At 51.1% G+C, this 27,320-nt stretch overlaps 1 protein-coding gene across 6 annotated transcripts in view; it reads left to right on the top strand.

The window, feature by feature from the left end:
* The window catches only part of CNTFR (ciliary neurotrophic factor receptor), a 206,388-nt gene that overhangs the window by 133,136 nt on the left and 45,932 nt on the right, over positions 1-27,320 (top strand). For all 6 annotated transcript variants that reach the window (XM_057413644.1, XM_057413642.1, XM_057413643.1 and 3 more), the window contains one exon: positions 12,646-12,876. In XM_057413644.1, the coding sequence (XP_057269627.1) occupies positions 12,646-12,876 (231 nt within the window). The remainder of the gene's footprint in view (positions 1-12,645; positions 12,877-27,320) is intronic.

Genomic DNA, 27,320 nt, shown 5'->3' on the forward strand with positions numbered 1-27,320 from the left:
TCCCCATTGAGAAGCAAAATGCTTGCTGCCAATCTGTCCTGAGCAGACCTGATAGGGAAAACCCTTGGGGGAGCCAATTTCCATTGGAAAACGATGTCATCAGTGTCTGAATGTTTTGCAAAATCATGTTTCTCTTCTGGGGAGTAAAAAAAAAAAAAAAAAAAGAAGTTTGATGAGGGGCTGTAATTTGTCTTTTTGGCATTTTCAGAAGCGGACAGGTTTTTCACTTTGAATTGACACTCTCTTCCCCCTAAAAGAAAAAAAAAAAAAAGGTTGCAAAGCCTTTTGTACAACACAGTTGAGCAGTTGTGGAAAAAAAAGTAACCTGAAAAACATGAAATTCTTTGATTCCCTTATGAAGGAAAGAACGTGATGGTTTTCTTCTTCTTTAATGAAGAATATGGAGAGTTTGGACTTTTGCCCTAATGGGGCCAGAGCAATGTTATGAACTTCAGGGCATCCTGAGTTTACCCTGGCTGTGCCAGAGCCACAGGAGCTGCGAGCACCAGAGCCCAGAGATGCTGGGGCACCTCCTCTTACCCATCCCCATGCAGGCTCTCGCTGTCACTGTCTCCTATGGGCTGGCAGTGCTCTCCCTGGGTGGGCTGCAGAGAATCCCCTTTTTGCTGTGCTTGAGCTTGTTTTCTATTCATGGCGTCACGCTGGAGGTAGGGGAAGAGCCACTTGCTGCCTGTAGCTGCTTTTCATGCATATGTGCATAGATTTGCACTGATTTTCTCTCCTTATGGACGTTCTCATATTCCCACTCCCGTAGGCAGTGTGTGCGGTTGCTTGCAGGCTCCTGCCTGTGGGCAATTCCCTCCTCCCCCTTACTACCCTTCACTCCCTCGTCCCTTTTCCTCTTCCTCCCTCCTCTCACAGCCGATTCATTTCAGAGATGTTTTTTAGCTGCTGAAGCCAAGATTTTTCTCTCTCCCATCACTCTTAGTCTGAAAGTGGGAGGGGGAAGAAAATTTTGAGTTTGGGTTGCAGTTTTTTTTCAGTAATAAATAATTTCAACATGCTAAAGAAGCAGGGGAGTGAAGCTGGAGTTAGGCTACATTGAAATACTCCTTTTCTTCTTGGAGCCTTTGTCCCCCCTCCAGAAAGCTTCCTCTAGTGTTTAATTTTAAAGCAAGTAACTATTATGTTTTCCTTTCTTACTTTCCAGAAGAGATCCACGTTTTCTTTTGGCTTGCCTGAGCGTTTCCACACACACCAGAACTTTTTCCTTTGGCTTTTCATTCCTCTTTGCTTTCTTTTTGCCGGGGTTAAAAGCCCCAAGTCAGCAAGGTACTTAAACACATGCTGAAAGTTAAGGGCTTGCCTAAGTGCTCTGCTGACTTGGAGCCAAAGATATTTTCTCAAGTCCTTTAAACGCTTCAGAACCTGAATTCAAAATGTTTTACAGAAATTCCAGAATTCAAGTATCTCTTGTGCTAATAATAGTTGTAAATCAATAGTGCCTTCAGATAGCTGGAGTTCTAGACACGGTGAGCTTCTGTATTATCTTCACTTTAAAATACGCTTCCCTAAGATCATCTTTTGCTGCAAACCCAAGGGCTCTCCAGAGAGATGGGCACATTTATTTGTATTTCTGTCAATGAACATAGCTAGCCTTTTAGCTGTTGTTTTGCAATAAGACACTTGAAGCTTTTAAGTGTTGAAATTCAGGAAATAATGAGCAGATCATACTGAATGAATGTCTGCTCCTGAACTAACATTTGTTCATCATCCCCAACACTGGGAAGAAGTAAAAAACCATCAACTTGAGAGCTCCCTGGAACAGCAGCATCAGTAATTGGTTTAGGAGATGCTGTCAAAGGCACATTGAGCTCCTGTTTCACAGAGCCCGAAAGCAGAGCTGCTCTCTGGTTTGGGGGCTTTAGTGAGAGCGGCAGCAATAAAAGGTATATGGAGAGGGAATGACAGCAGGTAGATGAGCAGGAAAGGCTCTGTGAAGAAGGAGGTGTTTCCAGAAGCAGAGAGACAGCCAGCATCAAATAGAAAGTACAGCACGGTTGTTTCAGGCTCTGCAGGATGAACACAGGGACCTCTGTCACCAGCCAGCCAGTGAGGGTTGCCTGGAGATGCTCAACTGCCTAAAGAAGAGCATCTTCTTCAGAGGTTTTGGAAATGGTGCTGGACACTGGTTCTTGGAGCATCTGTGAGAGAGAAGGACCAAGCAGGAGCTGGCTTAGTTCATTAATCTTTAAGGAGTTTCACGAACCCTTTTCCATAAACACTCTGTGCTGCTGGGAAGGGGAAACCCAGCCAAAAGGTCCCAGCTTGCCATCCTCATCTTAAGGGTCTCTTTTCAGATGTGGCATGATCTCATGTAAGCTTCTGCATTGTGCTTTTCAGGGATACATGCACATCTGTACAAGAAGGCATGCAAAACCTCTATCTGTATGCCCCACAGCATGGTGTGCTTTCAGTCTCCTTCCCTTTCACAGACGTACGTCTTGCTGCATGGATCATCCAAGCATTGCACAGATGACTTTGTCCCACCTGCCCAAAGTCGTATGCAAAAGCTTGTGCCCCCTTCAACAGCTCCCTGACTGTAGAAAAACTTACAAATACTCAAGCGGCTTGTGGATTTGTGGGGCTTTCAAATAGTGCTGAGCCCCATCAGGAGCTCAGAAACAATTTGAGGACGATGATCCTGCAGTCATGTCATCCATGGCTCAGAATCTCTTCCCAGCCCACAACCAGAGACTCAGCCTCATTCAGTTCTCAGCAGCAGCCTGCTTCCAAGCTCTGCTGGAGTTCCAGGAGCTCTGTCCTGGGGTCCTCTGCAATGCTCCTGTAGCTGCATTCAGGGATTTATCCGATGTTTCTGGTGGAAGTAATGCTCTTTCCAATGTGCAACAGGTCTGACACGTTGCCATCATCCACCCCAGAGGTGCTTGCACCCAGCAGATGCTGTGTGTGACTGTCAGGCTGCAGCTTCACAGCTGTGCCATGGCTCAGCATGTGCCAGTGATCATTTCCAGGCTTGCTTTGCTTGAGGATCCTTCGGACTGAAAGACATGAAATGCAAATGCAGTATCTTGTTATTAAGAAGGCAAACCCTGAGGCCTTGACTTAATTGTTAACACAGCCCCTGATGAGTGGAGTAGATGGTGCCTTATTATTAGCATTGCTTTGAAATCATCACCAGGCTCTAGAAATGCATGTGTTACTTGGGGAAGTGAGTGGTGGACTGAGCCTGAAAAGAAAGACTTTGGAAAATTATTCCCATTTCATCAGCATCTCTTCTTCCCACCCTATGTTTACCATGCCACACTGGTTGGTTGGTACGGGGGGAAGAAATATCTCTCTCGGGAAGAAGTGAGTCCTGGGGTGTAACCTCCAGTGAATAGAAGGAAAAAGTATTGTTTATTGTTTCTGTTGGGAATTCCTGGGAATAGGACATCACTGGGTATACGTCACTGCCCTGTCCTGCCATGTGTCAGTGCTGCAGGTTGCACCCCTGCTTTGATTTCTACACCCAGCCTGGGTGATGCCCTTGAGTCCTGGCCCTGTGTACAGTGTGCCCTGCACACCCCCCTTGCTGGCGCTGTGCTGTAAGGATGAGGATGAACCTCCTGTACCTGTGGTTGAGACAGCGGAGGAGATTTTCCACCCTCAGGACACAGAAGTTCGTGTGTTAAGTTGCAGCGGTCCCAGCCTCAAGCCCAGCTGCTGCCGATCCACCCAGGGGTGTGAGCGTTACATCTGTAAGCGACAAGCCACTGGCCTACAGCAGGCAGAACCCAAGCCAACAGACAGACAGAAAGAGCCTGAGGGGCTGAATTTTAGAGCTATTAAATGATTAAATGCAAGGGAAAAAAAAGTTAATTTAACATCGCGGTTGTGATTTTACACACCCAAGAGCCTGGAAATTGAGAGCTCTGCTTCTCACACAGGGATCGTAACTTGGCACTGCACAGATTGTACAGTATGTAAAATTAGACTGGAGAAATAGTAAATATGCTGCAGGGACCAATACTGTCTTGGCAGAAGGAGGATGGACTGAGTGGGACCCAACAGGTCTTTTACGCCTCTGACATCCGTAATTCTGTGCTAATAAAAAGGGTATTGAGCAATGCCTGATGCTAATCCGCAGCCCTGAGTGGGGTGAAGTGGGAGCTGGGCTCTTACATGAACAAATAAAGGTCGCCCCCCATGTGTTCACACAGAGGAAAGTTGTTATTTGAGGGCGGGAGCGTGGGCATTGCCAAACAATGGTAGGAAATTGTACGCTGTGCTCCAGGCTTAAAAGGCAGGTTGTGGTCAATGGGGTGTAAGGCACCCCGATGTCTCTATCCAGCTTTGCCTCCCCTCCCCAGCGCTTGGTAAATACAGGTGTCTTCGTGCTGTTGCTGGATCACAATGAGCTTTTCTTGTGTTTACGGCTGTGATTTGGGCACGTAATTCCAAATCGTATCGATTTCCCCTTAAACGGCATTGAAAAGCCTGATCTAAGCACTCTTTTGTGGCCTGCAGCTATTTGTCCTGTCTGCATGAAAAAGCAGGGCCAGAAAACAAGCCTTTAATTCATCCATGGTACTAACACCAGTCACAAGGCAGTGAAGGGCAAAGGCTAAGGTGAGTCCGGCTTGGAGGGTGCTAGGGGGACTTTCCTGCTGTCTGCTGGTTCCCATTAGTGCCATTCATCTCTTTCTGGTCCTCCAATATCTTCCCCTCTTTATGATACCCCTTCTTGTGCTGGGACAGACACAATGTAGATGCAGGGGACTGGAGGAGTTGCAGCTTCACCAGGCAACTGCTCTTCGTCAGGAGGAGTCATCTCAAGTTTGCAAGGAGTGCAAGTCCAAGTGGCAAAGTCCTATCCTTTGGGGCATAGCTCAGCCTCTCCTGGCAAGGAGAGCACTTGGAGTCCTAGGACACAGGTAGTAGAGGACCAAAAGATCTAGGACATCCAAGAGAAGGTCTTACCAAGACCTGCTGCTGTAAAACGGGTCAACACATGAGCTCAGGCCCTCGCCTAGGATGCAAGAGCAAAAAGAGGCTGCTGGAAAACAAAAAGCCAAGATCACCAGCCTAGCAGCATCCAGACCTCTCTACTGCAGAGCAGCTGAGATGGAAAAGAAGAAGTAGCAGCAGAAGTGCATCTTCTCCTATTGCTGCCTCTAACAACATAAGATAATTTGCGCTAGCAGTGTGTGACCCATAGCAAATGGGTGCACACCAGCATTAAGACCCCTTAGCAGAACTTGGTCCTACTCTGAAGCCACGGGAAAAGGCAACTTTGGGGGTTTCCCATCTATGCATGACTAGAGAAACTGTGTTACCAAGGCAGGGTAGACTTAGGCTGCTGTTTCCAGATTTGCTTTCACCCTATGGCCAGAGACAAGTTGATGCTGGGGCAGCCCACTGCTGTGAGTGGTTGTGATGGCAAGATGTGAGTGTGATGGTACACAGGGAAGCAATGTTGCCTCTGCATGGAGATCTGGCTTGCAGCAAGGAGCACTGCCAGCATGGTGGTCCAGGCTGATATGATTTGAAAGGTCTAGAGAGCTGCAAGAGAGGCTCCATCCCAACACAGGGCTGCTGGAAATGCACCAAGACCAGTACAAGACACAAACATCACAGTTGTGTCCTGGTGCAGGGATCAGCCAGTCTGATGATAGAATACAAGCAGAAGAATGATGTTGAAGTTATTTGTCTGCTGAGACCAGATCCCCCATCTATCTTTCACATCTCCCAGCCAGGGCTCAACATGGGATCATAGGCCACAAGGCGGGGGAGCTGCTGCACCCCCTGGGGCTAAGGCAGTGCTGCAAGGTCTTGGCCCTTGCTTCTGCTGCAAGTTCATCTTGCTTCCAGCTGTGGGTGTCTGTTCTGTGGTTTCTCACAGGGTTTAGCACTGTGGTTTTCCCCCAGAGGGTGCTTATGTCCTGCCACTGCATGGTCTTGTTGGCCCCTACACATGAGCTATGCAAGTACCAACATCCTGACTGTGCTCCAATCCCAGCTGTGCCAAGCTGGTAGCAGAGTAGGCATCATACGTCCCCATTGCTAGACCAGGAGGGAGCCTATGGTTATGATGTGTGACAATGACATGTTTGATTGCAAAAGTCCTCAGAAAGTCCCAGTTCATGTTGTATTAAGTTTCATGGAAGAAGCATCAGCCTCTTGCAGCTGAGCAGCTAGAAGGGCCATGAAGGCTCTTTTCACTCTGCTGTAGACATCCCTACCTAGCTTTGGGGTACAGACGCAGAGGGAGGTGCAATCAGCTGCAGAGAAGTGGTGGGAGATAAGGCTGCTGCAGGGCTGGAGAAGAGCTTCTTTGGAGGCAGCAGGGCTTTGCCAGCCCTCATGGAAGGACATTTCGTGGTCACATCCAGGCTGAGAGAAGAGGCTCTCTAGCTTGCATTGAGCTGAGTAAGTCAGAGAGGGAAAGTGCCTCCTTTACAATACCTCTACAGGAAACTTGAGGTCTGCTTCCAGGCTATCATGGAGTGATTGAGTGCAAGTCCTTTAGCACCCATCTGTTATCGCTTAATTAATGTTTCTTGCTAATTATCTTTTCTTGTCAAGAGAGCGAAGCTGCTGACTCCAGCAATTTACCAAAGCAGAGCAAACAAACGCGGGCTCTGCTTGCTGCAATTCTTCATTAGTGGACAAAATTAACTTGGAATGCTCTGTATCTCTGGCTACATCGATGATACTTAATTATGCCTGTTTCCTTACAAAGATGTATCCAGTTTTAAATCACTTGTAGAAGAACTGCCTTTTTAAGCGTGAAGGTCCTTCTCCTTGAAGGGAAGATTTCTGCTGCCAACGAAAGCCATGCAAAGACCAAGTGGCATCAGAGGAAATAGCTTTGAGGAAATCAAGGATGGGGTGTGCTTTAGGAAGATGATACCAGGAAAAGCTGTTCAGGGCAGACCTCAGGGTTACGAATCTGCACATGGGAGAAGGGCCACCAGCATCCCTTGGACATTTAAGGTTAATGCTGCTCAGGCTGGTGAGCATGGGTGCTGGAGCAAAGAGGGAAGCCCCAGGGTTGTGCCACTGCTCTGCCCAATGGATAGAGAAGGTGAGGAGATCCAGAGGGCAGATGGTGAAGCCACCTCTTTTTCCCCTTGCCTCCTCCACCCTCTGGGGCTCACGCTCATCTCCTGTGGGCTTATTCATCTCATTTACCATAGGAAGTTGTGGGGTTGAAGTTGCAGAGACCTTGATGGTTTATTTGCTTGGAAAGCTCTCAGCATAGCCCTGGCACTGTGTAAATATTAAATGTATAATTTATGAATATGTATACAGAGAGCTAATTAGCCAGCGAGATAATTATTCGTGGATAGTTGCCTAGCTGCGGGAGAGAGGTACAAAGGCTAATGGGGTGATGTGAAGACCTTTTTTTCTGAAGGTACGCATGTAATTCTCCCTCCTACTATGTAAGTGCTTCACATCCTGTCAGGGGAAGTGGGGACATGGCATTTCTTGCTGCCTCAGTTTCCCCATCTGCAAAAGAGGGGCAAGTCCAGAGGCTGTGCATCCTGCAGACAGCTTGTGTCTGTCCTGAGAAATGCTGCAGTGCCTTCCTTTTGCTTGCTCCTTGCTTATGCCAGCCACAACCTCCCAGTGCATTTGGGCTCAAAGGGCCCCATTGACAGGAATGCAAACCATTTTGTCCACTTCCCCTGCTCACTGTTCAAAAGACCCCTCAGGCATCTGGGCACAAAGCCCTTGAGCCACATCCCTGGCATAGCTCTGTGCATGCTGCAGTGTCCAGCAGCACACTTGCTGTGGCTGGCAGCTGCCCATGCTGGCAGGGTGAGAGCATCAGAAGGGACAGAGGGAGAGCAGGCACTAGAGCATCCCAAGAGGAGTTTGCAGGATTTCCCTGCATTGCTACCCTTGAAGTCTCCATGCTTGTCAAGATTCATTAAGAAGGAAAATGAGGGTGATGTTTCTATTGAAGAGCTCCAGCTGAGCAGAGTGGGTTTGGGAAACATCAAATGTGCTCCCATGGGCCCCACATCTCAACTGCTTTGTCTCATCTTCTGTCCATGTTTCTCTGCTAGATTGCTGTCCCATTGGTCCTCATAGCATTGCAGCTGCACAGACTGCACCATCAAGTTGTCACTCGTCATCCCTAGGAGGACAGCAAAGCAGCTCACAGCTCTTGTTTCCGAACTACCCAAAGTCTACCATGGGGAGCTGTGCTTGTCTGTCCCATGGGTAGCTCCTGTCTTTCCTCCACTGCAGCTCTGCAGGGCTGTGGGTAAAGCTGCAATTTCCACCTTCGTTACAGAACAGAATCATAGAATTATAGAATGGTTTGGGTTGGAAGGGACCTTCACATCTCATCTAGTCCAAACCCCTGCAATGAGCAGGGACATCTTTAAAGAGGTCGGGCTGCTTAGAACCACATCAAACCTGGCCTTGAATGTCTCAACGTAACATATACATCACCACAGCTCCTCTTGAGCTTCAGGACTCTACATTGTAAACTGTGTTGTGCCTTGCTGGTGTGTTGTGCTGCAGCAGAGGATGTGGCCCTTCGGGGTGGATGCTTAAAGGCATGTTGCTGATTGGGGTACAGCATCACAAGCTCTCCATCATGTGTGCTTCAGTCTTGTGCTGTCAGGTGACCCAAAAAGCAACATCCTTTGGAGAAGCAGGATGGTGTACGGCAGGGCAGCCTCTTGACTTCTCAATTCTAGCCAATGGTCACAGCAGTGTTGGTGCGAAGGGATCTTTCAAGTGTCTTGTTCAGTGTCCCACTGAGAAAAGGACTATCCTCAACTGTAGAACAGGTTGGCCATGGCTTTGTCAACAGAGCCTTGACAGCCTCTAAGGACAGAGATAACCCTCTCTCTGTGGGTGCCTATCCCAGCACAGCATCACCCTCAAGGAGAATAAATTTTCCTCCACATCCAGCTTGAAACACCTGAGCTGTTGGCCCTAGTTCTGCCTATGCCACCAGTCAATGTCCATCCAGCAGGGCTGGCCCTGCAGCACAAGAACCACCTTTGTCATCAATCCCCTATGTTACCAGTGACACGATGACCAGGAAGGGGGACCAGCTTCCCTCCCATCCTTGCTCGATGAGCCTTGAGGCTCTGGGTGGGCTCAGGCAGGGGTCCTGCCTGTGGGAAGTAAAGGCTCCCAGTAAAAGCTCTGGTCACCCTTGCCCATTCCCATTCTAAAGCAAAACTGTTGTCTACAGCATTGCTAGGGGTCTGCCCCATGGTGTCCCTCCCCAAAGGGGCTGCCACGTGTTCGCACAGCAGCTGTGTAATATTCCTATGCCTGGCACGAGGCCGGAGGGATGTGGGGACCTGGCTTGGCTCCAGTAGGAGCCTCCGCAAACCCAGCCAGGAGAAATGCCTCCTCTGAAGCTACGCTTTGGGTTTCTCTTTCATCAGGGGTCTTAAATCATTGCCTTGGAAAGGAGCATTGCTTTCAAAGACCTGTCTTCCAGGAATGGCTCCCTCAGCCCTTCTGGATGAGTGCCAACGTGTTTGCACTGTGTTTAAGGACAAATAGGAAATAATTCAAGGTGCCTTTTCCCCCTTCCCAGCTCAGTCCTGCTGTCACCAGCTACAGACAAGCCCTCAGCCACAGTCCTGAGAAGCAGAGCTGGGCACCGCAGAGCTTTCCCCTGCTCTCAAAACCTGGTGCAGCATCTCCAGTGTTTCTGCCCTGCAGAATCCCAACTGTAAGTCCAGGACAGCCTTTTGAGAGCCAGCAGAAAGAAAAGAAAATGTCTTTACCTTATGTAATCTAAGAAATTAGAGGAGAACTTAAGTGAGGTGCTGGGAGCTCTTACTTTAGCTCTGTTACCTGTATCTATCCATTCACCCTTCTGCTGAGTCATCTGTCTATTCATCCATTCATCCACCCCTCCATCCACCCACCCCTCCATCCACCTCCACAGTCATTCGAACAGCCAACCATCTGCCAAACACCACTGCCATTCACTGGTCCTTCCATCCCTCCTTCCATTCATCCATTCACCCATCTGCCTGCCCATCTCTCCATCCACATACACAGCCAGACAGCAGCTACTTATATGCTTATCCCCTCCATCCTGCTCCACATCTCTGCATCCCCATGTATGCCCATACACATGCATAGTCATACATTCTTTCATCTTCACACGCTTCTTGCCATCCCATCTGTGCCCATCCAGCTCTCTATCTCTGACCAGGCACATTCATCCACCCATCCACCCCACCTTCTTCCACAGTTCTACCTATCTTCCTGTTTATCTGGGCCCATTCCAACTACCTCTCCTCACCCAGCTGCCTCATCTTAAATGTCCTCCCCTCTTGCTGGCTGTCAGTGTATATTCTAACCTTTTTTAAGACACTTGAAACACAATTGTTTGATCAGCGCAGTTTCTCAAAGGCCACCACCCTTGGATACTGACTAAGATGATCCTGAGGCACCTCAACAGCATCTTACTTGCCACAGCCCAATTTTTTCCCATCTGTTCTTTGCACCCCCCTTCCCAGCAGGGACAGCATCCCCAAAAGTGCTGCTTCACTGTCAGAAGTGAGTGTCCTGACAGACCATCTGCAGGAGGACCCATACCTGCCAGTGACCAGCTTTGCCTCTGAACTCTGTCCTTTGCAGATGGACTCATGTTGTGGGCTTTCACACAGGGAATGTCTGGATCGTGCTCATGTGGTCCCACTTACCAGCAGGATCCCAGGAGCTAATGTCTAGAGAGGAAGAAAATAGCAGGACAAGCATGGGGGTGCTTCTTCTGTCCCTCCCCACCATCAGCTGCATGCATCATCCCCAGGTTCACTGGGCAACTCAGTGTTTTACCACCCTGGGTGGTGTCTTCTGCTATGGACTCCCATAAGCGCTATTTCACCCCAGATGCTGACATCTCAGCATTTAATGAACATGGGTAAAAGCACTTTCTTTTGCTTGTTTTCATTTGCTGTCTCTCATTTTATTAGAAGAAAGAACAAGCGGTCTTTCTCTGTTTGTCCTCTCCATGTCCCTCTTCATTGCTTAGGTGTTTATCACATCTTTGCTTAGCTCCTTCCTTTTATGGATGAAGGGATCGAGTCTGCTAAGCCATCTTTGTGTGGGGTTTCCATTACTTGTTATTCCTATTTCTTTTCTCTGCTCTGTTTCTAGCTGAACCTAACTCTTAATGGCATGAGGGCAGATTTGTGCCCAGCTTTTAGGGTACAGCACTTTGTTCTCAGTCCCTTTCTGAGTAATTCCTAGTGTTGGGTTTGTGTTTTGGTCACCACCAAGCTGATGTTTTCAGTAAAGTGAGCATGATGACTCCAAGACATGTTTCCATGGAGGCTGCAGCTCACTGGGAGACGTGACTGTGTAGAGGAGAGCAGGGCTTCATTTTCCCTGTGTGCATCCATGTGCATTTATCACAGTGTTATTGCCCAGTGGGTTTGTACCATGATGTCCCTCTGCAAAGCTTTTGAACCCAGCTGTAATTTGGCTGCCCTGACAGCACACTACCTCCTCTCTCTGCCTCGACACCTCTTACCTATGAGTTATGAGGGTGCTGGGCAGCTCTGATCCAGCTCTGATCCCTGTTGAACTTCACTGGTGACGTCTTTTACTTGCCATGTCTGACAGCTTGTTCCCACCTTTGGTCTCCTGACCTTTAGCTGCTATAAATCCTTGTGATGACTTTCCTCCTGGGTCAGGGCTGCTTGGTTTCCTTGGGCTGCACCTTGTCAAATGTGTTTTTGAAACCCAGGAGTATTTTGAGAACTGGACCGCCTTTGTCTATGTATAAAGGCTTGATGAAGCCTTGAAAGAGCCTCAACACCTGCTCATCCGCCTATCCTGCTTCCTCCTGTGTCATGCACATACACACAGCATTTTATCTTTGCCACACGCAGCTCTGCACAGCCAGTGTAGCGACATGGGAAAGATTCAATTGCTAAGGACCATTAATGAATGTCAGCCTGAGCTCCTGTCCAGAAACCTGAGAAAATTCAATTAGGCAGCTGGTGCCCAATGAGCTGTATTGCCCCACTCACAAACTGCTAAATCAAATAGCTCAGCAAGGCATCATGTTATTGTAGAGATAGAAGAAAAGCCAGGCAGAGAGACAAACAGCATAACAAGCACCACGCAGCTGCCCCTTCCCACAGCAGAGCATGGTTAGATTGCAGGGAATCTCAGGAACAGCTTCCTGCTTCCCACCTCTGTCAGTAAACATCTTGAGTTTGCTGGTGGCAGCTCCTGGGGCTCCGTTATCTCTCTGCAGGGAGTTTTTGATGCGTGCATTTGGTTTGCATCCTGCAACAGGTCATATAGGTACAGGAGTGGCAGTGACTTGCTGGTGTGAGCATCTGTCTGTGCTGTGGGGCATTTGGCTGGCAAGCCATACATTCAGCCCTCACATGTCTCCTCATGTAAAGGTCAGAAGAAAGTATCCTAAGAGATGCAGGTCATCCAAGAGTCCTTGTCCGCTGGTCTTTGCCAGCTGATCCACTGTAGTCTAAGGTTAAAATAAATCATTATCAGGGCCAGGAGGAGAACTCAGGCTTCCCTAGCCACCAACACAATAGCACTCCATGTCCCAGCCCTTCTCTCACTCCCTAGATGTGATGGTAAAATCCTATTTCCAAGGCATCTGCACCCAAAGGGCTCCAAGTTCACCCGGTTTTCTCTTCCTCCTTACAGACAGCCACATCCAGTATGAGCGGGTAGGCGCAGATGTGACCATGAAGTGTGGCTCCATGGACTGGGATTCAGCTGTGACCTGGACAGCCAATGGCACTGACATTGATGAGTCCCACCTGAATGGGTCCTACCTGATCCTGAAGAATGTCGACCTGTCGCAGAGTGGTCAGTACTCCTGCTACGAGGGCTCCTCCTGGCACCTCAAGTACCAGACCTACCTGCGTGTGGGAGGTGAGTACCCCAGCATGTGGCACTGAGGGGCACAGAGCCATGTTCTCTGCTCACATATAGACCCTCACAGCCCCTCCTGTCATCCCAGCCCCTATACCTTCCATACCTATGGTTGGCTGCCACAGTCTGATAAATGAGCAACCCAGCAGCAGGATGCTGGAATCAGCCCTTCCTTCCCCAAACTTTGCATTGAAGCAGGCAGATTATATGATGCCCCAGGAATAATTTCAGGAGGGATGTTACTTCTCCATCCAGCCCAGTGCCATGACCACCATCTCTTCTGGTGTTAAGAGTTGGGGCTGGGCTCTCAGAGGGAATTGCAGACTAGAAGGAAGTCCTGGCCAAGTCTACCACAACATAGTTGTTTCAGAGGCACAGCCAAAAGGTGGTGGCAGCTGCTGTGTGTTTGCAGGAGCCTCTGTGTACAGGCATCTTGGAGGACAGCTGCACATTCCCCAGCATTTTGCATTTGTGAGATGCGCTGATTCACAGGTCTCGCAGGCGCGGGAGGTAAGAGTTGTGCTGTGTTTCACACGATGACAAGAGCTGATAGCAGTTGTGTGTTGGTGGCTGCTGTGTTTGTACAGCTGATTACAACTCCATGCTTCACACTGCGGTGTCTGCAGCCAACAGCGATGGGTGTCTGGGAGCACCAGCTAGCATTGGCTGGCTGTGGGATGGTAACTGCTGTGGAAGATGCTGCGAGGCATCAGTTGGGGATGCATTATGAGGTGGCTGTATGTTACCAGGTTTGGAGGACATGGCAGAGCCTTTCTCTGCTCCTCGTCTCACCTTCCACACCTGGCATCAGAGCCAGGGCAGTGTTTCCACCCTAGGCCATGGTCCAGGGGCTGAAGGTCACAGGAGCTCCAGCCGTGGCCTGCATAAGCCCTGCAAACCAGGCAGTAGTGGCTCACTGCACCTGACTGAAGAAATCCAAGTATCAGAGCTGCTCCAGTGTCCAGTTCATGGTTCAGGGTCTTCCTAAGGTAGGTCCCTGGCACATGGTCCTAGAGTAAGGGGTGCTGGAAGAAGCTGAAAGGCAATGTGAGAAGCAGGTGAAGGGGGAGCAGTCATCATAGGGCAAAGGTTATGGCAATGAATAGATGTCAGTCTGGGAGCATGGCAAACAAAAAGGCAGTGATAGGTGAGTTAGAGGTATCTTAACCATGCTGTGGGGGTGAGGAGGCATTCACAGGTAGTTCAGAAGCAGGGAAGGCAGTAGGAGGCTGTGCAGCTCCTCTGGTTGGGCACACACTCACCAGATCCCCTGCAGGCAGAGGTCCCACACCATCCCAGTGCAGGGGGGGTCTCCAGGCCAGGTATGGAAGAAACAAGGGGACAGGCAACAGCTTGCAGCCTGAAACTGCTTCCTCTGCAGCTGTGGCATCACTGTGACTTTGCAATGGCTCTTCCATCTGCTAAGCGCCTCACTAATGATAATCCCTGTCAATCCGCTCAAGGACCCGTGGGAATTGCTCAGCATTAGAGCCCAAATCCTGCTGTTTCCTATTACCACGTGTTCCCATTTGCTGGAGGCTCACAGTCCCCCTGAGTACTGGGCAGCTGAAGAGCCCAGTTGGACACTGCAGGGGCCACCAGCCTCGAGAGAGAGATAGAGAAATAAATAAGTGAATGCCTGGTGTTGTTAATGCAATTAAGTATGCAAGGAACTAATCAGGTGAGACGCTTTTAGTGGTAATTAATTTAATTGCCTGGATTTTAATTTAATGTTCTATGTGAGATTTCATTTCCCAGCGCTGCTGCCCCCCCTGAGCATCTTCCCCCCACCACCAACTTTTATGTCTCTGTGGGGCATGATTGATTCTCTGAAGGTGAGCAAGCTGCTGCAGAGAAGTGCATTTAGGAGCACCCCAGGAGCGGATGGGCATGGGCACAGTGATGGAGATGGGTGGCTGGTGGGAGGTTTGCAGCATGGCCTTGTGGTAGCATCCCTGCTGCAGCTGAGTGCACTGGGAGCCCAAGCCTCGGATTTGAGGGAGCTTGGACTCTTTTCGTTTCAATTGTATGGGAAGTTAAATGAAAACAGGCCTGTGGCTGCATTTTCATCTCTCTTACTGGGGCAACAAAAAAGATAAAGGCAGCAGGAGTGAGGGGCTGGAGGCTGCACACAGAGAGGTGCTGGGGATCTCATTAGACAAACAATGGTACCTGGAGCATCTCCTCAAGTGTGGATGGGTGCTCCTGGGCAGACAACACCACAGGAAGGATGTGGGGAGGGAGCAGAGAAGTGATGTGGACAGGGAAAGATGTCAGTTAGCAAAGCAAGCTCCACCGCAGGGGTCAGCAAGCACAGGGATGGAGGGCGATCTGCCAGGAGTCAAGCTGAGCAAGACCTTGCAGAGGAAATGAAGGGGGGGGGTAGCCATATAAATGTGGAGCAAACAAAGAGAGAAGAGTGGAGCCGGCTCTGCAGCCAGGTTTCAGGGGAGATTAAAGGTAAGCTCAGCACAGCCCCACAAGGAATGAACCCTGCCAGGTTTGAGCAGTGATGCTGAGAGCGAGGGCAGTGCAGGCTGCAGGAGCAGAAGGAGGATAAAACCTTGAGATGGTCCTTCCTCAACGAAAAAGATGCATTGAAGGCTTGTGGAACACCTCATCTCCAGGTGAAGACACTCCTGTTTGTTAGCAGAGCTCATTAGCAGCTGAGAGGTCAGTGGTGGTGGGAGCGGTGACACGTCTTTTGTGTCTGAGAGAAGGAAAAATCCTGGTCAGACAGCTTGACCCCACAGCACAGCAGGGCCATGGGGTGTGCTTGGAAGAGGGAGCAATTAAAGACCTGGAGACAAACGGAAAATGGGGGAAAAATAGAAGAGGGACTTGCCAGGGAAATAACTGCACCAGATTAGCCTGATAGCTCTCTTTGATAAGGGAACTGATTTTCTAAGCCCAGAAATGTGGTCACTGTAATCTGTCTTGACTTCAGTGAAGTATTTGCTATGGTGCCACTTGGGAAATTACGAGTTAAACCAGAGAAAATGTGGATTAATACAAGAGTTGGAACATGGCTTAGGAGACGGCTAAAGGGGATCAGATTGTGCTGAAAGGGGAGCTGCTGGAGGGATAGAGTAGCTTCACCATCAGCCTTTGGACTGCTCTCAGTGGTGTTTCCCGTAATGTTTCTATCCCACAAGGACCAGGGAGCTCTGGTGGGATGTGCCATTGGCTGTGGAGGACCTGGTGGTTACTGGGATGGGGATTTTACAATGGAGGGACCAGAATACTGTGCAATGGTGCAAAAGGCACAGACTGCATGAAGATGTCTCATGAGTGGCTTCAGCAGGGAGGCTGAAGGACATGGGTAGCTCAATTGGTCCTTGTAGTTGGGTTTGATACCCAAGTCCACATCATGGGGCGGAGGCTGGGGGTAGCCAGGCTGTCTCATCTGCTCCAGGGATGAGGACAACAGTGCACATGCAGTGGGGGGACAGTGTGCACCCAGGGATGGGGTGACTGGCAGATGGAGAGCTCACCTTGGAGATAAGGAAGGGCCCCATGGGCTTGCTTATCCCTAAGAGTCCCAGATCACTCATTTCCAGGGAATGGGTCATCCCAAGCACAAACCAGCTCAGGAAAAGGTGGGACTCTTCCACAGGACTTAGAGCAACAACCTGTTGCTCTGCCTCCTTTTTTCAGGCAGCTGAGCATGAAGTGAGGCACAGGAGAGTAACCAGGATGCTCTGTGTTTATCTCCAATGGATAGCATGCCCTGCAGCCTGGAGAGCAGCAGATGCCCAAGTGTGTCCAGAAGCAGCAGGCAATGGGGCCAGGGGTTTTGACATACTGGGTATCCCTGTCTGAAGCCCAGGGCTGAGCACCAAGAGCAGGCAGGAGGTAGGGGAAGGCTCCGGATACCAGGAGTGTGGTGCTGGGCTCCCGGCTTGCCCCTGCAAGCCACAGTTCTGCATTTGGAAACATGCAGCCGGAGGGCCTGGGGGTGGATATAACAAAGACGTTGGGAAATAATGCACTCTTGAGGTTTGGCACACGGCTCCGTGTGTTACAGAATGTTATAAAAATACTGCTAATGGGCCAGAGAGGAGTGGAAACGCACGGCGGAAAGGCTGCCAGAAGCCAGAGAGCGCACATGGGAGCAGGGAGGCCTTGTGTGCAAAGAGGGGAGGGAGGGAGGCAGCCAGGGCAGGCGTTCATCCTTCTACTCCCATCCCACCGTCCCTTTCTAACCTGCTTATCGCCGTCCTGGCGTGGTGGCTCTGCCTGTTTGCATCTCTCCATTCATCCCTCCACTCAGGTTTGGGGATGCCCAAGCACTGTGCTGCTGACCCCATTGCTCTGCCAGCCGCTGCCTGACAAGGGGGCTGGGGTTCAGGCAGTGGTGGGGTCTGCATGAGAGACAAAATCCTCTCTGGCACCAGGGCTACAGGTCAGGATGCAGGCAATGAAGTGGTGGCATGGATGGACGTAGCCCCGCGCCAAGTGCCATCCCTGCCTCATGGGCATTGCTGCCTCAAGAGACAATGGGAAAGGGACTGGCAGAGGGCAAGCTGTTCTGGGCTGGCCTCCTTCCTCCATGTCTGTCACTGCAGTGGCTGGAGAGAGAAAGGGGAAAAAACATGCGGTTTGACAGAAAACGACATGGAAAAACAACCAAATTAACAGAAAAACAAACAAAGCAAAACCAGAGAAGAGGGAGGGGGGGAAGGGGCACAGCAACAGGAACCACATGTGAGCAGGGAGGCCGGGAGAGCCCGAGTGTGTTCTCTGGCCTGATTAGCAAGCAATCAAACATCGGCCACTAATAAATAATCAGAGTCTCCCTTTTCTCTGCCTTAGAAGTCCCTTTCCTCCCAGCTGGGCTCCAGCTGCAACCAGAGGGTTGGACTGCAGTTTGCATCTCCTTTGGGTTTTTTTGCTGTTTTTATAACTACTTTTCTTTTGTACCCATCCAAAATAAAGAAGACAAAAAGAAGGTAATAACCTCTTAATGTAAGACGTGCACTTTTGGCTCCCCAAAAGAAGGATGCAGCACCGGTGAAGATGTGAGCATCACACGCTGGGCACTGGCTGAACAGTGAACAGCGAAGGAACAAAGGCAGTGCCAGGGATCGTTCTCTGCCTGCCTGCTTCCATACATTGGTTATGTGTGAAAAACTGCAGGAGGGCACTGCTAACATGCTTTGTCAGGAAAACAAAGGTTTGGCTGGCTCTGGCAGCCATCGGTGAGGATGCCTCTGCCTTGAAGCAGGGTGCCCTGGTCAGGCCGTTGGTCCTGCTGCTGGCATGGGTGCTGATGGAGAAGCACAGGCTCGGGGTCAGAGCATGCAGAGATTTCCCTGCTCATGTCCAGCAATCTGTGACGCAGGGCTTGGGTTTTTTTAACAAAAATCCCTTTTGATGGATTTTTTCCCCTCTGAACTTATCCAATCCCTTCCCATGGCCATGTAAACTGAGGCTATTTCAAGAGCAGCAAGTTAAACATGACTGTGGCCGTTCCCTGGCACTAGTGCCAGCTGGCAGGGAACAATACCCACCCCTGTAATTCATCCTGCTCACTCTCCAAATGTGCTCCTATCCCTCAGAGACAGCCCTATGCAAGGTCAGCCCCAAAACTGTGCCCATGCAATGCTTGGGGCAGTACTACATTAACCTGAACCAAACCTGTGTCAGGGATGGAGCTAATAAATATAAGTATGTGGGTGCTGATGTTCAGCACTGGCAGATGCAGCCCAAAGCTGTTGGATATATTGTTATGGATGTGGTTGTTTTCTCCCCACATGCCTGGGTGGGTGCAACAGCACTGGGATGCTTCGCAGCCAAGCATCACCCCCTTGACTCCTAAGAGCCAGAGAAAGGGAAATATAGAGAAGGTCAATTAGATTGCAGGAGTGCATCATTCGTCAAAATTCAGCTTTGTATCATGAGGCATGCAGGCTCTCCAGTCACTGCCTTTCCGTGCCGAGCTGTTTGCTTGCGGCTGGGAAAACTCAACAGACAAACTTTGCTGCCTGTGCCCAGATTTCGGGTCTTGGCCCGGCTGGGAGTCTGGAAAGGCATGCTGGTTAACAATATGCAAATTGCCATCCCAGCTTTTTAAGGAGAAAGCCAAAAAAACAAACAAAAAAAAATGAACACAATCCCACCAAAAACCCCCACCACGCTCCCAAATGCAATTAGTCCTAATCGAATTAGGAGCCCGGCTAGAAAAACAAACACGTTCGCAGGCAGCGGGTGACCTTTCTGCCCCATCCAGCGGGACGCACGCTGCCGTGCCGCAGCGGGAAGGGATGAATGAAGCTGTGCCCTGTGTGTGCAGGGAACTCGCACGCTTGCACCCACCCGTGCACGCACCCGAGCCCTGCTGCATTCCTCCCATCCTTCCCCTTGCCGGGCTGGGCAGCCGGCCCAGCTGCAGCATAGCAGAGTGATGCTTCTTTGGCTCGCTATTTAAAACATGATAATCTGGGGCAGCCGGTGTCAGAAACAATAAAAATATCCCCTCTCCCATCCTCGTGGCCCCCCTTTTTGCATGGGGGAGCTAGGGGCAGCGAGGAGCGAGCGAAGCAGCACGTGGCATTTATTAGTGCTGGTGGCTCTGCCCTGGCCTCAATGATGCTGTGGCCCACAGAGCCTCTGCTTGAGGGAAGAGCAAACCTGGGATGTGGCCAGTGTGTGTGGGATCACATGGTGGGTCTCCACTGGTATCTGAAGGGATATGGCCTCACGCTTGACCCCATCAACTGTTGAGCTCATGTTGGGTTGGGTGCTATGGAGAGGTCATAGCTTCATCTGACTCACGGCAGGAGCATCGCATGGCACGCGGGCACCGAAAAGCAGAGAAGGTGGTCAACCCCTTACGATCCCACTTCGCAGAGTGGAGATGGGGAATTCCGGGGTTGATGGTGACCAGCCACAGCCAGGGATGGAGCATCCATAAAGGAGCAGGTGATGAGGTGCAAGAACCCTCTTGGTGAGCAGCTGGCCATGTCCTGGGCTTTGGACCTACATATGAATCGAGTCCAGAGGCTCCCTGTGCATCCCCTCCTGCAGCAAGGCTGGGGACAAGCTCATGGGATGAACCGTCCCAGCAGCTGCTGAGCTGAAGGAGAAGAGGAAAATCTGTTCTGGGGCTTGGCAGCTTCCTGGGGAACTCTCCCTGTCCTCTCCTAGCATGAAAGCCAAAGGCTGCGTGCAGCACCAGCATGCCGTGTCCCAGCACATGGCAGCAAAGCCTCTCCTGAAGTTTGTTTATCCTCTTTAACGCAGTAAAGCCAGCCCCATAATTAAAGAAGCCCAAGTCCAATCTGAACAGCTTCCCACAGCCCCTGCTCCATCCAGAGTGCTGGGAATTGGGGTGTTGAGGACAAAGCCTCCTCGGCTGGGGGACAGTGGAGGCCTGGGTCTGTGCCTCCTGCAGTGAGTGGAAGGGGCACACGCTGGTGATTTCATTGCCCTGGCTCCTGAGCCAGAAAGGATTTTGTCTCGGCCGCTCCTAAGTGCCCCTTGTCAAAATATTTGGTGTGAGCCTCCTGCCAGCGGTGGATCCCCAGCTCCGAGGGTGCTGGGAAAGACGGGACCGGCCAGGATGTAACCACCTCCTGTCACTGCAGCAATGAGGCAGGGAGCAAAGGGGTCAATGCTCCCCTTTGGATGCTGCTTCTGCTTCTCCACCCATAGCTCCACAAGTCTGTGGCACTTGAAGAATATCACAGTCTGCCTTGCAGACTGCTGGAAGAAGAAACCCTGCCGGGGTCACCCATGTCTGCAGGGACCCAAGCCAGGTAGTCTGCCCAGGGATGGGGAGACCCCACAGTGGGAATCCTCTGTGTCACCCTCTCTCCTGCCTGGAAGGAGAAATGGCATTCAGCAACGAATCCTTATCTTTTCCCAGCTCCCATTGCTTCTCCCTCCCTCCCCAAAACTGCTGGCAGCAGCTGGGAACCGTTTCAGGGCCCGGGCAGGCAATGAGGTACCGGCCAAGGGCTCAGCAGGGTCAGGGCAGGATCCAGTGTACTTCAGCACGAGAGGCATTGTCATTAGCTATGGTTTCATGAGCTGGTGCATCTGCTGTAAATAATTTAGCAGAGAAAATGTGTGCTAACAGCAGGTCAGGGCAGGGAGGAGAGGAGAGGAGAAGAGAGGGAGGAGAGTCTTGGGTCTGGAAAGCAGGGAAGGGCACTGGAAATAGTGAGATTATTTTCCTCCTGTTAGCAGGACAGGGTGGTGTCTCCCCTCCCCCCCCCCCCCCCCCGGAAAAGGAGTCAGAGGGTTCCCATGCCCGATGGATCCCTTCTCTCCCCAGTCCCTTCCTGAGCTGTCAGCATCAGTACCAGAGGCAATTGCAGGACAATTTCCAGTTGCTCTTGCTCCAAGCAGTTTAATGCTGTTTAAACAATTACGCAGTTGATAAATTTTGACAAGAAGAGATAGAAATAGCCTGGGAGAGCCACGCTGTAGAAATGCTCTAAACAGATGTCCCTTTTCTCCCCCTCCTGTGCTCCCTGGGGGTCTTTATCATTTGTTGCCAGCTAAACAAGACAGTGTTTGCATGAGTTGGGGTGATGGGGAGGGGGAGTAAAATGCCTTATTAACATGGTTTATGATACCATCCCTAGGGTGATGGCTGCTTCTTTTCTCTCCTGGATGGTCTTCCCTGTACCAACAGGAGCTGTGCACAGCCTGCCGAGCATGGATGTGGCTAACAGCAGGCCATTCATCCCTCTCCCCACTGGTTCACAGGGTACCAGACTGGGCAGCCTGGCTGCTGGTGATGTAGTGGAGGGAAAAGGGTGCTGGGTGTTTGACAGAAACAAGTGAGCAGTGACAACTAGCTGTGCCGAATAACATGGGAAATCTGGTCTCATTGTAGGGATGTGGAGAGCCAGAGCTCAAAAGTGCCCATGCAGAACCTCATGCAGTAGGGACCAGAAGTGGCTCCCCAGTGCCGCAGTTTGTCCGTACTGAGACAGATGTAGAGGATAATACAGGTTGGATGGGGCTTTGAGCAACCTGGTCTAGTGGAAAGTCCCTGCGGCAGGGGGTTGGAACTAGATGATCTTTAAGGTCTCTTCCAATCCAAACCGTTCCATGATTCTATGACAGAGCAACCATGAAACCAGGACTGGGCCAAAGCCAGGTCCACAGTGGAAGCCTGATGTCCTGCTTGGCTGAGCTTGGATGTGTAGGGAGAGGAGATGGATGCTGCTGTCCATCTCTGGAGGCCAGGAGATCACTCAGTGGGTCCATGCCAGGAAACTGCAGGGTGGGAGACAGAGCTGAGACCGTGGTGCTGTAATTTAGCACACTTTGGGCTGCCTTCTTCTGAGCGCTCCCAACATGTTTTTTAGCTTGCCACAGCCTTGTGTAACTTTGTGTGTAACTTTGTGCATGTCCCATGTGGAGTAATGTGTATGGTGTATGTTGTCTGTCGTGTGTTGCAGGTGCATGTGCCCTGTCCTCTCGGTCAGGGAAGAAAGAAGAGGGCAGCTGCAGGCAGCTTTCTGCCTTTTGGCTGTCTCCTGGGTGCTGTGCAACCTGCGTTGGTCCGAGCCAGTGCCTGGGGACTCAGCCTGCTGGAGCCAGGGAGCTGTGAAATACGTTGTGTGTTTGGCAAACGGGCTGGGATTTGTCATGTGTTGTTGCCTTTGGAGCTGACATAGCGCTGTCCGCTTTTTGGGGAACAGCTCCCTTCCTGAATCCTTGCCTCTGATGGCAGGGGACACACTGATGGTGTGGTCTGTGGGACCCAACATACGCTTATCCCAGAGAAGTGGTTTGTGCTCCCAAACTCATTCCTGCAAGGAGGTAAAAGTCCAAAACATCCAGTGCTACACAGGTATTTGAGCACAGAGAGGAGGATGCTGGGCAGAAGGGTGTCCATGTGGGTGTCTCTGTGCAGGTATTGGTCCAGGGCATGACAACCTGCCTGTGTGTACCTCTGCATCCTTTCCCGCATGCTGCAGCATCACTACCTGTCGGTGTTGTTGTGTGGCCTCTCAGGCAGCTCTGTTGCTGGAAAGCCTACGTGCAATGGATTTGAATGTGCATTTGCAAAGAGGGGATAGTAGCCTAGAGGGTCTCTGCCTGTTTGTTGTGCAGACATTTCTGGCTCCTTACAGATTTCCTATCTCTCAGTCCTCCAGTGTTGATTAGTTTCTGCTCTCTGCATTTGGAACCAAGCTGCTCCCCCTTCCCTCTACGTCTGACTTCCCTAAGTCACCAGCCAGGTGTAGCTGCCCTCTGCAAAAGCTCTTTTAGCTTCTTCCTCCTCTTCCTCCTTTGCCTTCACCAAATCCCAGGGATCCAGACTCCTGTGCTGTGATGGGGACACAAGGCAGCCCCTGCCACATCCCATTCCCCTCCCTGTCAGGGAGAAGAGCCCCAGCTTGGTGGCAATCAGGGGAGCCAGAGCCTGAATTAAAAGGCAGAAGGGGAAACTGAGGCACAGAGTGGGAGCAATTTCCCAAAGCCACACAACTGGGCTTAGAAATCAGGCTGGTGATTCAGTGCCCTCCTCACCCTACATGGCTTCCCAACTGGGGTGTGCTGGGTTGAGCCCCATCACTCCAGTGTTCTCACCCAACATGGCCCACCCGGGGGGGAGCAGCACACTCTGGTACTCTGCATTGCACCATGCCGTGGGACAGGTCATGGCAGCATTGCCCATGAGCAACCTCCACACATGCTCCCCTTTCTGCTTCTGTCATCCAACTCTTCCTCCCATCCCTCCTCCTCCTCTTCCCCTTGCCCAGCCAACCAAGCCAGAGCTGGTTGAGCATGGCTGGCCAGCATGTGGGTTTATTTCTGCTTCCTTCTGAGAAGGGGGGAATTCCCATATATCCTGTTGACTGCTGCATTAAACATAACTGCTGAAATAAGGTCCAAAATCAGACCCTTGCACTCCTCTTAGAGAAGAGAGGATGGAGGGAGGCAGCTGGTGCTGTGGCCACTCCTGCTATTCACATTGATGCAAAGCAGTTGGCAAAACTCTGCTGGGCTGGAGACTGCAATAGCACCAGGCTGCTCCTTGCTGTAAGTGCCAGAGGTGACACGTGCCTTTTGCAAACCAGGCTTGCCCTGCTGGAGCAATCTGTGCGCACCAACATTGCTCCCTTCACCTCTACAAACTGGGGACAGGAAACACCACTCACTATTTTAGCTGCTGAGGCAGTGTTTGTGGGTATGATTTTTGCCATAGCAGTGCAGGGGTTGCTGCACTGGCCCACAGAGGATGCTGAGGGTTTTGTTCAGAGGTGAAAAAGAGCGGTGGGCTTTTTCACGGGCATTAAAAAGCTCACAAAGCTGCTGTGACACATAGTCTTTGCAGGCATCATTTTGCTGCATTCCCTTCTCTCACTTCCCCGTCTCCTGGTGACTGGTGGATCACAGCAAACCTCTGGGGTGATTCTCATTTGAGGCAAGCAAAGCGGCTGCCTGGGCTGGTGGCAGTGTGAGGTCTGTGCTGCCACACACTTCCAGGGCTTAATTTTGATGACAAAGAGGCAAAATTGCAGAAAGCACAGAAGTTACCTCCCACAGGAGGGTGCAGGATGGAGACACCCAACCTGTGAGCTTGTACTGGGAGAGGCTGGCCTCAAAAAGACTATTCTAGGGCTTTCAGAGCAAGAATAAGCCAGCTCTTCCAGTGCTGCATATGTACAACAAAGAGACGATTTTACCTCCTGCAGATCGGTCCTGGGATGTTATGGGAGGAGTAGTTTGAGAAGGACCTTGGAAAAGCAGGGCAAGTAAAGAAGAATGCAAAGGGAGCCGCTGAAAGAAATATTTTAAGTCTTTCTCCTTTCTGCCATAAGGATAAAGACTTAAAATAGTCTTTTCAGTGGCTTCAAGGGGAGCTGGAAAGATGCCCTGACTCCGTTGGTAATTACCTCCAAGCAGAGAAGATACTGGGTACTAAACCAGCAAGCAAAGCCATAACTAGAACCAGTGACTGTAAGCTTAGCACAGCCACGTTCAAATTAGAAATGAGGTTTATATTTTTAATAGAAAAAATGATTAAGCATCGGAATAACTGCCAAAAGAAGTGGCTGCTCCTCTGTCGCTTGTTATCTGCAGAGCACGGCTGGCTGCCTTGCTGAAAGATGATTCAGTCAAGCACGAGTTATTGGGCTCAATAGAAGGGTAACGGAGGGACATAATGGCCTGTGCAACCTGGGAGGTCAGGTGAGATGAACTAATTTTCTTCTGTGGCCTTCATGTCAGTGAGTTAAGGAAGGTGCATATCCCTGCCGTGCAGATTTAGCTCCGCGGTGGCTCTTTCCTTCACTGAATAGTGAGGCTCTGGTGTTTGACGGTGAGGAGCAGGGCTGCGAGGACAAACCTGCAGCACAGCAGGCTGTGGGGTGTCAGAAGATGCCGCATGTCCCTGCTTAGGATGCAGCTGAGACTGTGGCCCTCATCTCCGGCATCTTCTGAGATAACTGGTGCTCATACATGGCCTTCAAGATAGTGGGAGAGTGGAGTTTATGAGGAGCAAAACGAGGGAGATGGGGGGAAGGTCAGAGTTGCCCTCACTGGGTCTAAACTGAGTTAGCCCAACCCTGAGCTGAGATGCTGTGGGACAGTGATGGGCTGGGGTCAGTGGTGGCTTTACTGATGTCTCAATCAGCTGTACTCTCCAGCACCGAGCTGCTTTGACCAGTGCAGGGAGGTTAAGCAATGTGTTGGGGGCAGCACCCTGGGGCAAGCTGCCTGGGTAGGGGAGGGTTAGCAGGGCTGGGGAGCTCAGGAGGAGCGTGGCTCCTTGCCCAGCTCCGTTCTGGCTCCCTCATGCCTCAGCTTTGTGTGCGTTTTGCTCCTGGGCAGGAGGAGCTGAGGATGGGCTCAGCACTGGGGTGTCTGCAAGGAAGAAAAGCAAAATGGACCAAAATAGGGTGAGATGGCTCAGGGCTGAGAAAGGGAAGGGAGAAGGGAGACAGGAAGGGAAGACTCACGTGAGACATTAGCATGAAGGAGAGGAAGCTCCTGCAGCCCTCCTTCAAAGGAGGGATTGACAGAGACCTGATGAGGAGCCGAAGGGAGATAATGTGCCATCAAAAGGCAGTGGGGAGGGAGCTGGGAGCAAACCTCTGCCTCCAGTGTGCAGACAGGAGCTTGGCACAGTGCACACAGAAGCACTTACCTCCCTTAACAGCCAGGCAGAGCCTTCCAGGGCGCCCCATTAGGAGCTGCTTCCCCAGGCGAGCTGGCACAAAGTGCCGGGCTAGCCCAGGGACCTGTAATGTCACAGAGCCTGCAATGCCACCTCCAGCCATGGCACTCCAAGCTCCTCCAACTGGGAATAAGGCAAACCCTGAATGAGAAGCAGGGAAGCACATTAGTTTGGGGTGAGAACAGGTTCGCTCATCTCTTTCTGAAGTTGTCTGACATCTCCAGGAGCAAGAAGAGCCATGCATCCGTCAGGGGATGTCATGCACCCTGCAGGTTGTGGCGCAGCATCCTTGTCCAAAGGTGCTGATGTTGCACAAGGGGAAACAGCTCAGCACAGGGGGAACTGGTGGTCCAGCGTAGCAAATGGACCGTGCTGGGCTTGCAATCGAGCTGGAGATGTGGGGCTTCAGGCTTGTTTTGCTCATGGGCAAAGCAGGACCAGGCTCTCCACCAGCACCCTGCACGCAGCAGGCATGGGTGAGCTCTTACGGGGCAGGCAGCCCAGCACAGACACCAGAGGAGGGGGATGCAGCCCCAGCACAGGACTCCTGCCGAGCAGCTTTTCCCCGTGAAGGAAACTAACACGCCAGCAGCCGCTGCCAGACACAATCCGAGGCGCGTACGGCGGGAGGAGCTGGCTCTCCTCGTGCTAGGAGGGGGCCAAGTCGTGTTCACCTACCGCTCCGGCAGCACTCCCTGCTTTGCATGAAAGAGGCGCTTTGATTGCTGACATCTGTAGACAATCAGATAAGAATTAGACTTATTCCTCGCGGCATAAACGGTATTTCTAATCTCATAATCCCTTAATATTTTTCTCACCAGGATGTGGCCGCTTCTAATCCCTCAGAGTTTGTTCTTGGGCAAATTTCAGGGAAGCTGGGGAGGTGCAGGAGGAGGGCTTGGCCACCTTTCCCTCCCCTCACCCCACAACCCCTCTGGGTATGAAGCAGGCACAGGAAAGCCAGGCATGCAACATCCCCTCTTGCCATCTGGAGGATGCTTATGCTCGGATGGAGGTGTTTGCAGAGCCCTTTCACCAGCGTTGCAAAGAGCCCCTGTGGGTCTTCCCAGGTTTGCCTCTGCTCAGCATCCCTGTGGTAGCAGCAGCAGGCTCCAGCCTGGTTTGGCCACTTGGCTGCTTTCCAAAAATAGAGGCTGATCCCTGAGGAACAGCCTGGGACCTCTATTTGTGTGCTGGAGAGGCACAGAAACGACACCATCCTGCTGCTGCAGGGCTCAAAGTCTAAGGTCTCCAGGTAGCTGAGTGTAGTAGGTGCTTTGTAAGGATGCTGGGC

The sequence above is a fragment of the Pezoporus wallicus genome, unplaced genomic scaffold (assembly GCF_028554395.1).
Source record: "Pezoporus wallicus isolate ANWC-B61680 ecotype Strahan unplaced genomic scaffold, APGP_CSIRO_Pwel_v1 contig_8776, whole genome shotgun sequence".
NCBI classification, from domain to species: Eukaryota; Metazoa; Chordata; class Aves; order Psittaciformes; family Psittacidae; genus Pezoporus; species Pezoporus wallicus.